The following is a 13,534-nucleotide window of genomic DNA, read 5'->3' on the forward strand; positions in this document are numbered from 1 at the left end:
AAGAAAATGTTTCATACTAATGGATTCGGGTCCATAACCATGGGTTCCAATGCACTAGATCTTGTAGCACTTACCAATGAGGCTCTATCGATTAGTATTACACAGAAGAAATCAATTATAGACAATAATACAATTAGATCCGTTCTTCATAAACAAACTTGGGATTTGCGATCCCAGGTAAGATCGGTTCAGGATCATGGGATCCTTTTCTATCAGATAGGAAGGGCTGTCGCACAAAATGTATTTCTAAGTAATTGCCCCATAGATCCTATATCTATCTATATGAAGAAGAAATCATGTAACGAAGGGGATTCTTATTTGTACAAATGGTACGTCGAACTTGGAACGAGCATGAAGAAATTAATGATACTTCTTTATCTTTTGAGTTGTTCTGCCGGATCGGTCGCTCAAGATCTTTGGTCTCTACCCGGACCCGATGAAAAAAATGGGATCACTTCTTATGGACTCGTTGAGAATGATTCTGATTTAGTTCATGGCATATTAGAAGTCGAAGGCGCTCTGGCGGGATCCTCACGGACAAAAAAATATTGCAGTTAGTTTGATAATGATCGAGTGACGTTGCTTCTTCGGCCTGAATCAAGGAATCCCTTAGATATGATGAAAAATGGATCTTGTTCTATCCTTGATCAGAGATTTCTCTATGAAAAAGACGAATCGGAGTTTGAAGAAGGGGAAGGAGAAGGAGCCCTCGACCCGCAACAGATAGAGGAGGATTTATTCAATCACATAGTTTGGGCTCCTAGAATATGGCGCCCTTGGGGTTTTCTATTTGATTGTATCGAAAGGCCCAATGAATTGGGATTTCCCTATTGGTCCAGGTCATTTCGGGGCAAGCGGATCATTTATGATGAAGAGGATGAGCTTCAAGAGAATGATTCGGAGTTCTTACAGAGTGGAACCATGTAGTACCAGACACGAGATAGATCTTCCAAAGAACAACAAGGCCTTTTTCGAATAAGCCAATTCATTTGGGACCTTGCGGATCTACTCTTTTTCCTATTTAAAGATTGGCCCTTTGTCTCTATGTTTTCACATCGAGAATTATTTGCAAATGAAGAGATGTCAAAGGGGCTTCTTACTTCCCAAACAGATCCTCCTACATCTATATATAAACGCTGGTTTATCAAGAATACGCAAGAAAAGCACTTCGAATTGTTGATTAATCGCCAGAGATGGCTTAGAACCAATAGTTCATTATCTAATGGATCTTTCCGTTCTAATACTCTATCCGAGAGTTATCAGTATTTATCAAATCTGTTCCTATCTAACGGAACGCTATTGGATCAAATGACAAAGACATTGTTGAGAAAAAGATGGCTTTTCCCGGACAAAATGAAAATTGGATTCATGTAACAGGAGAAAGATTTCTCATTCCTTAGCCGGAAAGATATGTGGCCATGAAAGAGGGATTAAGCGGAACAGAATTGACTGGGTGGTAGAGTCGTGGAAAAACTTGTTTCTTCCATATTTTGGACTTTAGCTCCATAGAACAATATGCTACTGCTGAAACATGGAAGAATTGAAATCTTAGATCAAAACACTATGTATGGATGGTATGAACTGCCTAAACAAGAATTCTTGAACAGTGAACAACCAGTTCAGATATTCACGACCAAAAAGTACTGGATTCTCTTTCGGATAGGCCCTGAAAGGAGAAAGAAGGCTGGAATGCCAACAGGCGTCTATTATTGCATTCACCCGACCCGATAATACCCATTTTGGGAACGTCCAGTGCCAAAGTCATGGAATGGGTAAGTCGCCAATCCCTAAAACAGACTATGTAATGTACTTTATCTGCTGGGTTACGGGGGGGCATTTTACCAGAGGTTTTTAATCTACCCTTGTGTGATTCCTATTGAAGCATATACTCGGGGGGTGGGTGCAGGGCGGACGATTTTAAAGCAGACTCCCCGTTCATTAGATAGACAAGATCACCAAGATTTCGTGATCCGCTGCCGAACTTATTCCAATTCCAAGAGCTCGGATCGAATCGGTATTGATATACCGATTCGATCCGAGCTCTCTTATTGAATTGCTCATTCAATGAGCATTCTCAATATTATGCCTTGAAGAGGACTCGAACCTCCACGCTCTTTAGCACGAGATTTTGAGTCTCGCGTGTCTACCATTTCACCACCAAGGCATCTTGAAAGTGAATCGTATTCCATGAATATGATATCTATCTAGTGTGAAGTCCCCTATTTCATATACCAATGTAATGGGTAAGGCACCAACGTATCAATTTGGATTCTTAGAGAAATACATAAAATGTTTGGCGGAAAGCATGAAATGAATTGAAAAAAAAGGGGAGTCATAGCAAAAAGAAGTGGTAGTGGGAACATTTGTCCTATATGTACAAATAGAAATCGGGCGGATCTTTACCCGGAGTAGATCATAGACCTAGAAAGATTGAAGAGGCCCATTCAGGAACAAGAAAATGACATCGTGATTTGGATTGGATTTCGATGAAATAATACATCAATGAGAAGTTAATTCGATAAGTTTAGTGAATTCTTTTTTATATTATAAGGAAAGGAACAAAAACCCATCCTTATCGAAAAATAAAAGAAAAAGAAGCCCTTTCGGGAGAAGTGAAAAAGAACCCGCTATGAAAAAAGAAAAAGGACCGGAATCTACACATTGATTCGTTTTTTTCGCAATTTTTTTGAACCGTATGCGTCAAAAGGTGCATGTACGGTTCCTAAGGGATACAATTTTGCCCTACTCAACTGACTTTATCGAGAAAGATTACTTTTTTTAGGCCAAGAGGTTGACAGCGAGATCTCGAATCAACTTATTGGTCTTATGGTATATCTCAGTATCGAGGATGATACCAAAGATCTGTATTTGTTTATAAACTCTCCTGGCGGATGGGTAATACCCGGAATAGCTATTTTTGATATTATGCAATTTGTGCAACCAGATGTACATACAATATGCATGGGAATGGCTGCTTCAATGGGATCTTTTATCCTGGTCGGGGGAGAAATTACCAAACGTCTAGCATTCCCTCACGCTTGGCGCCAATGAGGTTTGTTTTTATTTGAGAGAAAAAAGAAGACTATGCCTTCGCCATATGAAATATGAATATTAAGTAATAATAGCATGGCACTTCGAATTTGATATGAGAAAATTTTTCTATTATTTTTTCAAAACATTAGATTATGTATCGAGAGAGTAGTATGAGATAAAGAGTATTTCTGATTTTATCTTATCTATCGAGAGTCCAGTTCAGCGTCACAAACTTTTTTGTTTTCACACCGGAAGGCTCTTAACAATACTTATGTTATGAAAGAGTGCGAAAATCAAAAAAAGAAGAGTCTTTTTTCCTTATTTTATTTGATCAGATCAAAAAGAAACTTTGGGATTGTTGAATCACAGACAAATCAAAGACAAAATAATAATAATAAATATATAAAGCAACGGAACCATCATAGTATTTTTTAACTTCTCCGAAAAAAAAGGTGGTAATTTGATCATTTACCGATCTAGATCTGATAGATCCGATTTTTTTATCTTTTTTCGATGGAGGGTAAGGGTCAATTATATATTGTAAAGCCGTATGCAATGCGCAAAAGATGCCCGTACGGTTGTTCAATTCTAACTTCTTTTTTTCTTGTTATTCTTTATCTTTCTTTCTTTTCTCTGTGAGATAGAAGAACATTTTATTATGTTATATCATCAGGGTAATGATCCATCAACCTGCGAGTGCTTATTATGAGGCACAAACGGGAGAATTTATCCTGGAAGCGGAAGAACTGCTGAAACTACGCGAAACCCTCACAAGGGTTTATGTACAAAGAACGGGCAAACCCTTATGGGTTGTATCTGAAGACATGGAGAGGGATGTTTTTATGTCAGCAACAGAAGCCCAAGCTTATCGAATCGTTGATCTTGTAGCGGTTGAATGAAAATAGCACAGATTTCACACAAATCCGCGATTTAAGATTTGATTTTCTTGCCGGGTTTAATATTCTATTCAAAAGAAGTAATTCATAATCATCCGGTTAGGATCGATCTAAACCAGCCCATTATGTATATGATTCAACATGCCAACCATTAAACAACTTATTAGAAATACAAGACAGCCAATCAGAAATGTCACAAAATCCCCCGCTCTTCGGGGATGCCCTCAGCGTCGAGGAACATGTACTAGGGTGTATGTGCGACTCGTTCAGATCATGGGCTGGGACAAAGGAAAGAAAACCAATTTTCCAGTAACAACGATCAGTACCGATGAATAGGATAGACTGGAAGAACTCCATTTGCTATCTAAAAATAAAAAATCTATCGTATCCCTCTATTGTGTATGAAATTTATGGTTTCCGTTGGTGCAAATCCAATCACCTCTATTTTAAATGAAAAGCAATTCCCCATTGGTAACAAATGGTTATTCATTAAGCGGGGAAAATCCTATTTAAAATTTAAAAAACAGAAAGATTAGGTTCCCACTCTTGCAAGAACGGACTTACAGGGTCAGCTACCCCGCTAACTTTTATAATTAAATACCGTTACTGTATAGGTAGATCTCATTGTGAAAGACCTAGTACTGGATAATTCATGGGTAGAGCCAAAGAGTGTGAACTGTACAAGTTACCAATAACATTGATTAAATCAAGTAAGGGGCTCCGGTGTATAGAGAAGGCCTCACCGTTTAAGAAGTAACCATAGAAACGATGGAACCCACTATTTCTTTATCCATTTATATTTACTACTTTATTTATTTACTATATTTTTGATACCTAGGAGAACACAATTGATTATTTCTAGGTGAAATGCCTAGAAAAAATCGTGGTCGGGAAGGTTATAGTAGCCAAAGCCATTGGAATTTTTATTTTATACATTGAAAAAATCCGTTTTGTTATTAATAGGCTAGGAAGGGGGAAAAGAATAACTGAAAGAAAGGAAATCAATTAGTTATTCGTCAAAGTTTCAATTATTCAATGACCAGAATTAAGCGAGGATATATAGCTCGGAGACGTAGAACAAAAATTCGTTTATTTGCATCAAGCTTTCGGGGGGCTCATTCAAGACTTACTCGAACTATTACTCAACAGAAAATAAAAGCTTTGGTTTTGGCTAATAGGGATAGAGATAGGCAAAAGAGAAATTTTCGTCGTTTGTGGATCACTCGGATAAACGCAGGAATTCATGAAGGGGGGGTCTCTTATAGTTATAGTAGATTAATACACGATTTGTACAAGAGACAGTTGCTTCTTAATCATAAAATACTTGCACAAGTCGCTATATTAAATAGGAATTGTCTTTATATGATTTCCAATGAGATCATAAAATAAGTAGATTGGGCGGAATTCACCGGAATAGTTTAAACAGAGTTCCCCGGAGAATGAACTCCGGGAGGTAGAGTAGAAATGAATATGATAAAATATGATAAAGTAGTCAAAATGAATGAACACGTTCAATAAAAAAAGCTTTATTCTTTTTTCCCGATTCTTTTTTTTCTTACGACACGACAATCAAATCTGGATTCGCATATTTTTCGAACAAAACATCAATCCGCTTTTGAGGTTCAGATTGGAATACATATGATGAGCTACAACAATGGTTAAAGAGCCTCAGAAATTGGGCTCTTTAACCATTGTTGTAGCTCATCATTGTTGAATTAGATTGGATAGTCGAATAGGGAATCTACTAAAATTAGTAGTTGTGGAAGGGGCGGAAGATGCTTTATAGAATATACGTACTCACGGGAGTCTCTGAGTGTTCAGGCATTCGATCAATAGTAGATTGAAAAGAACAGTTCCTATTATTCCTACATGTTCCATTAGTAACATTCCCTTGGGATGTCACTGCGTATTTTGCTTGTGTTTAATCTTTCCCAATTAGAAATTATATAGAAATTTATTAGAAGTAGATTTATTGGATTGGTTCATCAATAGTGTTGGGTCAGAATCTTTTTTTGACTCTGCGCCATTGATTCCACTATTATTAGTGAGCAATAATGGAATAATTCCTTCATATTCATAAAGATAGGGGACATAATTCACATGGATATAGTAAGTCTCGCTTGGGCTGCTTTAATGGTAGTCTTTACATTTTCCCTTTCACTCGTAGTATGGGAAAGAAGTGGACTCTAGAAGTACTACTAATTGAGTTGCGGAATCAAACTGTATCAATTTTTATAGATCGTTCTGCAAAGCGTTTTTCACTATTTTAAATAAAAATATCTTCATTTCGAAATTCCATCGGATTCTAGTGGAATAATGTAATATATGAATAATACTCTTTCAATCAAAGAAATATTTCAACGATTTCCATCTTTGTATTTTGAAAGGAAGGGGGATACGGAGGATAGGAAATTTCTTCCAACCTAATTCTTCCTAAATTTTCTATTTCAATAATTCAATAAATGGGTTCTTATCAGAATTATATATAGGGAAGAACTTGCATCAGTATCTCAATTTCAATTCAAACATGGGTTTGATTCACACTCCATGTTCTGAGAAATATTTATCATCCGGAAAGAGGAAAAAACGGAGTCTTTGGCTAAAGAAATGCGTTGAGAAAGGACAGATGTATAGAACCTTTCAACGAGATAGTGCCTCTGATGACTTTTTGGCACTCATATTTTTCTTTAAAGCAAAAACAAGCTGGAGCTAGATCAGATGTAACAGAAGAAATAATTTTTAAGGTAGATCAGATGTAACAAAAGAACTGGTCTAAGCAAAGAGTGAATAGATTCATGGTGGCCCCTATTTTTGTGTTCACCATTATTCCTGCCTCGTCCCCTAGTACACACCATATATATATATATATATATATATATATATATATACTCCTATTAATTAAAGTTACAAATACCATCCACCACCCCAATTTTGAGGTCAACTTGAATCAATTCGAATATAATCCACTTTTGAAGTTTGTCTTTTATTCTGAATCTAAATATTTTCGAGCTGGAATACAATTACTACAACCATAACAACTTAAAAAGGTTAAGAAGTTATTTAGTTCAGTTTGTGACCAAATTGTTGGGAAACCGTTTTTTATTATTAAAATATTAGTTAAAAAAAATTAAATTAGTAATATACTTGCCATATATGTCTATGTCATATAACAAAACATGAGCTTTGTATCAACAAGCTTGATCTAATCGTACCAAACTCTTATTAATAAAAATGAGATTAAAGGTTCGAGCCTTAATAAAAATACTAACAAAAGTGAGATTAGAGGTTCGATCCTCAATAAAAACATGTGTGTGAGTATACCAACTAAAAAAAAAAAATACAAAATAAGAATGTTGTATTTTTTTCTTGTGTTACAAACCACTGTTATTATTATTATTATTATTAATTTATGGCTATTTGATTTGCGTCATGAAATAAAAAAGTAATTTACAACACATGACTGAAAAAAAAAAAAAAAAAAAAAAAAAAAAAAAAAATCAATGAGTAAACTTTTGATATTTTTAACATAAAGAATACATTTAATCTACAAATCGAGTCAATTGTGTTGACTTTCTCATAAATGAAGTAAAACACAAATTTGGTGCTCATGTTCATAATATACGGGCACGGATTCAGTCCATTTCACAATTCCTCTAGTTCATGCAGTCCAAAATTTTTATAATCTAGCTTTTGCCACGTCACATTCTACTTAACCCTAGTTTAGGAGTTGGTTTTGTCTCACCCACCCACGGTTAAGCCAAATTGCTGAAAATTTTGAAGCCAAATCATTTTGAAACCATTTTCAAAATTGAGCGAATGTTTTCAAACCCGGTCAAACCTTCATAAAATCTTTACTTTCTGCCACTGTAGCCCCAAAGACCCACAATATTCATTCACCTTTGGCGCCGAAGCCTTCCCCAATTCCCTAAGTCTGCAACTGTTCATCTTCCCCACTTTTCAGCCACTGGTCACAGAGTCAGCCACTGTAACCACTTTCGCTTAGCCAGATTTTTTCAAAATTCCTTTCGCCTCGTTTCTAATTGAAAGTTCTAAGATTTGATCCCTTTTCTTCACGGTAGGGAAGCTTTGTCCCTCCTTTTCCTACTCAGCCTCTCCACAACAAGCCCATTTAACTGTGAGAGAGACGACTTAAATTGTGTGGTTAATAGATACTGATACCCAAAAAAATACCAAGAAATTGAATCGAACTCCTACAATGCTTACAGTCAAATTGCAGGTGGTTGTTGAAGAGTGGGTAGAAGACCCAAGATTTGACGGAACGTAGACACACAAACACAATTATTCATGTGCCTAAATATCCAACTTTTAGGTATAGAATCTTTGTTTTTGGCAGTCAATTACATCTTTGACAGAAATAAAATCTATACTTCTGTCATCAATTTGATATGTAATGGTATTTTTATCCGGGCCGTATGGTCACCTCACTGATACGGTGTACCTTGTTTATATATATTTACATGTATAGAGTTACAATATTTTTCAGTGGCAATAATAAATAAGTTCCATCAAATATATATATATATATATATAATTCACACTTTACTTGTCACACCCCAAATTTTAACAGAAAAACTCTTTGTTTTGTATATAATTTACACTAATTCTCAATTTTAAAGAGCTTTCAATTGGATACTAAAACGTGGATGGTGCTATAAAGTTTGACAAGATGTATCAATAAAAAGGTTAAGTTGTAGACAAAATAAACAAACTACCCTTGTACTGGGTTGGAGCTAAAAATTTAAACGTTCAGGACGAATTTAAACTATGTAATAAAAATTAGAAAAATTTATAAATTAATTGTAATATAATTATTTTTTTTTAAGTACTTGTCATAGTATATATATCTTGAAAAATATATGAAATATATTCTTTGAAAAATGAAAGTGGACAAAAGACATATATATAAATATGTAAAATATATTGTTTAAAAAATAAAAATTGACATTTATTTTGGGACAAACAAAAAAAAAGAAAATAATATGACACTTGTTTTGAAACGGAAAGAGTAATTGACTGCCAAATGCATAGATTCTATTTCTAAAAGCACATGAATAAACCACAAATGCCGTGTGACTCATCTTGCTCTTGATGCTCATTTGAATTTACATGGTGTAGAAAGTCTAAATTAAATAAAATTAACAAACAAAATATTAAATAATATTTATTTAAAATAAAAATACTATTATAATAAAGTAGTGAAATAATTGCATATGTGATATAAAAACCATTACAACTCTTAGTATAAAAATTAAAAATGAATTAAAGTTTTATAATTTTATTACTCAATACATGAATATAAATAAAAATTTATATTTATGTAGTCGTGCCCATATTTTATTTTTTTAAAATTTAACGTGTCTAACATATTTATGTCATATTTGTCCATACCACTTACTCTACCAATGTACTATGTATACATATTTAGTAGGCCTATTTATTATATCTAAAAACCCACCCATTTGGATCAAGAGAACATGTCAAATATTTTGCATTGCTTTTGCAGCTGTATACAAAAACTCATAATTATGACTATATCATTTTTTTATAAATTAGACAAAAAGAGAAAAAACAATAAAAATCACAAATGTTATTTTATAAAATAAAATGTAAAATGAAAAATCAGTACACACTACAGATGCTTAATATGTTATGACTATATCATTTTTTATTTGTCAAAAACGTCTGTCTTTTTTTGTTACAATTTGTTTGGATTTTTTAATTATTAGTTTAAAAGTAACAATTATAATTTATTTTTAAAAATAATTTGAAATATAAAAGTAATAAATATTAAGAATAGGTCAAACATGAAAATGTAATGAAAAATAACATGAATGCATCCACGGATTGATCCAATATTTTGGAGGTTACAATTTGTTTGGATTTTTTTTTAGAGAGAGACATAAACCCGTCACAATCTCAAAGTTGTGAGACAAAATTGTAATCTTTTTCATAGAAAAATTACAATTTTTTCACCTAAATCATTTTAAAAACATACGAATTTATTTTGGCATTGAAACAAAGGTGGTTTACTTATTTATTTTGAAAAGAATGGAAATTCGTCTTTTATTATTTGTATTTGTTTTTTTTATAGGATGGCACGAGATGATTTGAATCTTGCCAATCCCAAACTTCTTTGAATTTTTTTTCTCCTTAAAATTATGTATTTATATTCGGTTTAATATTTTGAATCTAGAGAGTGTGTAGGAGGATCAAGAGTAGAACCTATGAATGTATAGCTTCAGAATATTTATTTGATTCTTTGTGAGTTTGGCTCTAGTGCGGGAGGTATGATTTCTCCCCATTTATAATGCGCACTAGGGTGGTATTCCCAGCGGGTTAATGCCCGGAATAACCGTTTAGGTCTTGGCTTTATCTGAGATTTGATGTCCAAGTATTCCACTAATTGATTTCGCATTCTTTTCCAAGTTGACAACCAATGTTTAATTATGACTTGTGATTTTGGTTATTGGCGAATTTATGTTGTTAAGTACATTGATATTGTTATTATGTTATGATGGAATCATTGCATTAGCTTAAGGTGATCCCTTAGAATACCTTGAACATAGACGTTAAGTGGAATGCTCCCTTGTATTCGTCTATATTAATCTTGCAATGATATTGAAACTTTAGGGTATACGCATATGCTTCTTCCTACGAGTAACTTGATAACTCACCCTAGTGGTTTGGGTTGTTTTACAGGTAAGGAGACCATGTTCTTAGATGCTCATCATCCTTAGAGGCTCATGAGCCATTTGAAGCATTTTTGTATATGGGCATGCATTTGTTTAGCATGCTTTACTTTTGGATAACATATTTTGTATACCATAGATGTATGGTATTTTAGAAGCTAATGTAGCTACTTTGATATGTAATGATACTTAAGCATTTACTTTTGGTATTATAAGCGTGTAAGCAATGAGGCCAAGGGCCAAGCATGTTTATTTTAGCACTTGTGTTCATTTGGTATCAACTTTTGTTACAAAAATGTATTTTATCCAACTTTAGGGATTTGACATGTGAAATCTTTATAATTAACATGTATAAGGTCATAAGTTATTGTAATACATCCATTTATTCATTTAAAGGTTGTTGACATGCTCACATACTCAAATTTCATTGAAAAATCAGTTTTAAACTTTCATTTTGAACCAATTCATAAGGGGATTTGAAGCATGGGTTAAACCTCAACACATTGGGCATTTAGCAGGTCTTACAACAGGTTTTTGAGGTGTTTCAGTCGACCAAAACTCCATTTCGGTCGACCGATGGCTTTTGGAAGCTTCATTGTACAGTAAATCTTCAATTCCAGTAGGTTTTTTCACTGGTCAGGACCATTTCGGTCGATTGATGGCCCAATTCGGTCGACCGATGGCCCAATTCGGTTTATCGAACCAACCTTACCTTAAAAAAAAACTTCACCAAAGTTTCTGTGAGTTTTGGTCGACCGAAACTCTATTTCAGTCGACCGAAATAGCCCTCATACACCTACCTTCCAGGATTTGTTTCAACACTGAAGTTCCAACTTCAAAGGGTCATAACTTCTTCGATTCTAATCCAAATGTGGTGAATCTTAAGCCTAAACTCAATAATTTTGAGTCATATTTCCAATGGTACCTATGCCATTATCAGATTCCAATCACAGTGCTAGTTATTCATGTTTTAGTAAGGTAGAGTCAGTTTTCGCTTAAACTGGGGAAGGGCATTTTTGTGGGATTCTTGGCCAATGTTCTTGGAACCTCTTGGAATGTTGTGAAATGATTAGATTAGTGTATTCACCTTGTTTGACATTTTTAGAGTCAATTTTCTCCTTTTATATATGAATTGACCATTTTGCCCTTCATTGACTGATTTAGCCCGTATTGACTCTCGTTTGCGTTTTCGTTTTCCCTAACTTCCGTGACTTCATGAAATGTCACATTGGTGTCTTAGAGATGATTTATATCTCAAAGGATTATGGTTTCATCTTTTGCTTCCGCATTTCGAATCCGTTATCGGGTTAACTTTTGGGTCATCATTGACGCACCGGGTTGAAAAAAACTTGGGCCGTCACATATATAGTCCATACTACATATACACACTAAAGGAACCTCACTAGATTATAGGGTTTCCTCAACCTAAATAGTAGGCAACATGCAAAAACGCACACATAGTGGGCATGAGTACCTAGACCTACCAGGGCATACAACCATAGTATATCTAGCTACACGTCCCTGGCAATATACGCACTCTATCAACATATCTTGAGACTCAAGCTCATATCATGGCATATGTCTATATATATATCCAATCTAAATTAATCCACTATGTATCATCCAACTTATTCAGTTGACCTGACACGAATATAAGTAAGACTTAACATTTTAGTTAATCTATTCCCTTATAAACTAGGTAGGACTTAACTGATAAGTTAATCCATCTCTAGAGTGCCACCATCCCATACTGGTGCACTACATCCACATAATCAAACAGTTGATATAACAATTAAAGAAGTACATCAAATAGTCCATGTAATACCCCTAGTTTTAAAAGGGATATAATTGGAATTTTATTATTCATTTCATTGTTTTTATTATTTATTTTATTATTTTTAGGTGCTTACGTGGCTATATGTTTAGATGGTTTTTCCTGTTGGATGTGTAAGTGAATTAATTGTTTTAACTTGTGTGTGCTTAAGTGTTGAATGCAGTTTGTTTTACCTTGACTTTGATGTGTATTTTTATTTTGTTTTATTTTTATGTTTGAAAGGATGGATTTGGATATAGTAATGGACTACTTGGATAGGGTGTAAAAAGGGTACAAATATTACCCATGGATATTGGTACATATTTATATTTGGATATGAGTATATATGTATAGTTAGGGATTTGGTATTTATTAGTATAGTAAATAATTATATTAATAAGAGTAGTTAATTTATTTATATATATATATAGTATAGATGAATTTTATATACATATATTTATGGGCCGACTTTAATATTTGTATTATGCTTTAGGTTTTCTTTTATTAATATTATTATTACTATTTTCTTATGAGACGTAGGTTTAACAATAGGAGTAGGGTTTGTCTTAAACCTATATATATAGAACCTTATATTATCTGCCAAGGGTTAGAACTCTGTTCGTGGAGCAGTGGAGGCAGAGAGAAGTCTTATAGAGTTTTGAGAGAAACTGTGAGAGAATAAGCTGGGGTTTTGGCCAACGAATTAGGCCGATCCAAGGAGGAAGGTTGAGGGCCATTCAAGAGTTAAAACCAGATCAGGGGAGTCCTTGACGGCAGTCGTTATCGCCGGAAAAACTTAGGAAGACGACGACATGGTTTTGTTCCAAAAACTGCAAGGCAAGTTCTGTTCTTTCTCTCTCCCGTTGGCTCGTGTTCTGTGCACCTGGATAGTCTCTAGGGTTTAAGTAATTATTAATTGGATTTTACATGCTTACTATATGTATATTGAAGATCTTTACATGTTAAAAACCAACTCTGTTATAATGCATGCAAGTCTTGTTTCAGTTTTCTGTTTTAAGCATGTTATGTTATTAGAAATTGTAGTTTTTGTAATTGCCTTTAACCTCTGCAAATAAATCATG

At 34.1% G+C, this 13,534-nt stretch overlaps 1 protein-coding gene, 1 non-coding gene and 1 pseudogene across 2 annotated transcripts; 2 read left to right on the forward strand and 1 right to left on the reverse strand.

Annotated features, from left to right (window-relative positions):
* LOC132266366 (protein Ycf2-like) overlaps window positions 1-1,699 on the forward strand; it is a 2,935-nt pseudogene extending 1,236 nt beyond the window's left edge.
* Window positions 1,700-1,768: 69 nt separating this feature from the next.
* On the forward strand, window positions 1,769-3,932 carry LOC132266367 (ATP-dependent Clp protease proteolytic subunit-like). Its single transcript, XM_059767220.1, has 4 exons — window positions 1,769-1,772; window positions 2,783-2,864; window positions 2,945-3,052; window positions 3,707-3,932. The coding sequence occupies exons 1-4, from the start codon at window positions 1,769-1,771 to the stop codon at window positions 3,930-3,932; spliced, it is 420 nt and encodes a 139-aa protein (XP_059623203.1).
* Window positions 2,084-2,164, reverse strand: TRNAL-CAA (transfer RNA leucine (anticodon CAA)). The gene has a single exon. It is a non-coding gene; the product is annotated as a tRNA-Leu (tRNA).
* Window positions 3,933-13,534: the final 9,602 nt, after the last annotated feature.

This window comes from Cornus florida, unplaced genomic scaffold, assembly GCF_030987335.1.
Source record: "Cornus florida cultivar Cherokee Brave unplaced genomic scaffold, ASM3098733v1 CherokeeBrave_3.0.0_Hap2_Chr07, whole genome shotgun sequence".
Taxonomy (NCBI): Eukaryota; Viridiplantae; Streptophyta; class Magnoliopsida; order Cornales; family Cornaceae; genus Cornus; species Cornus florida.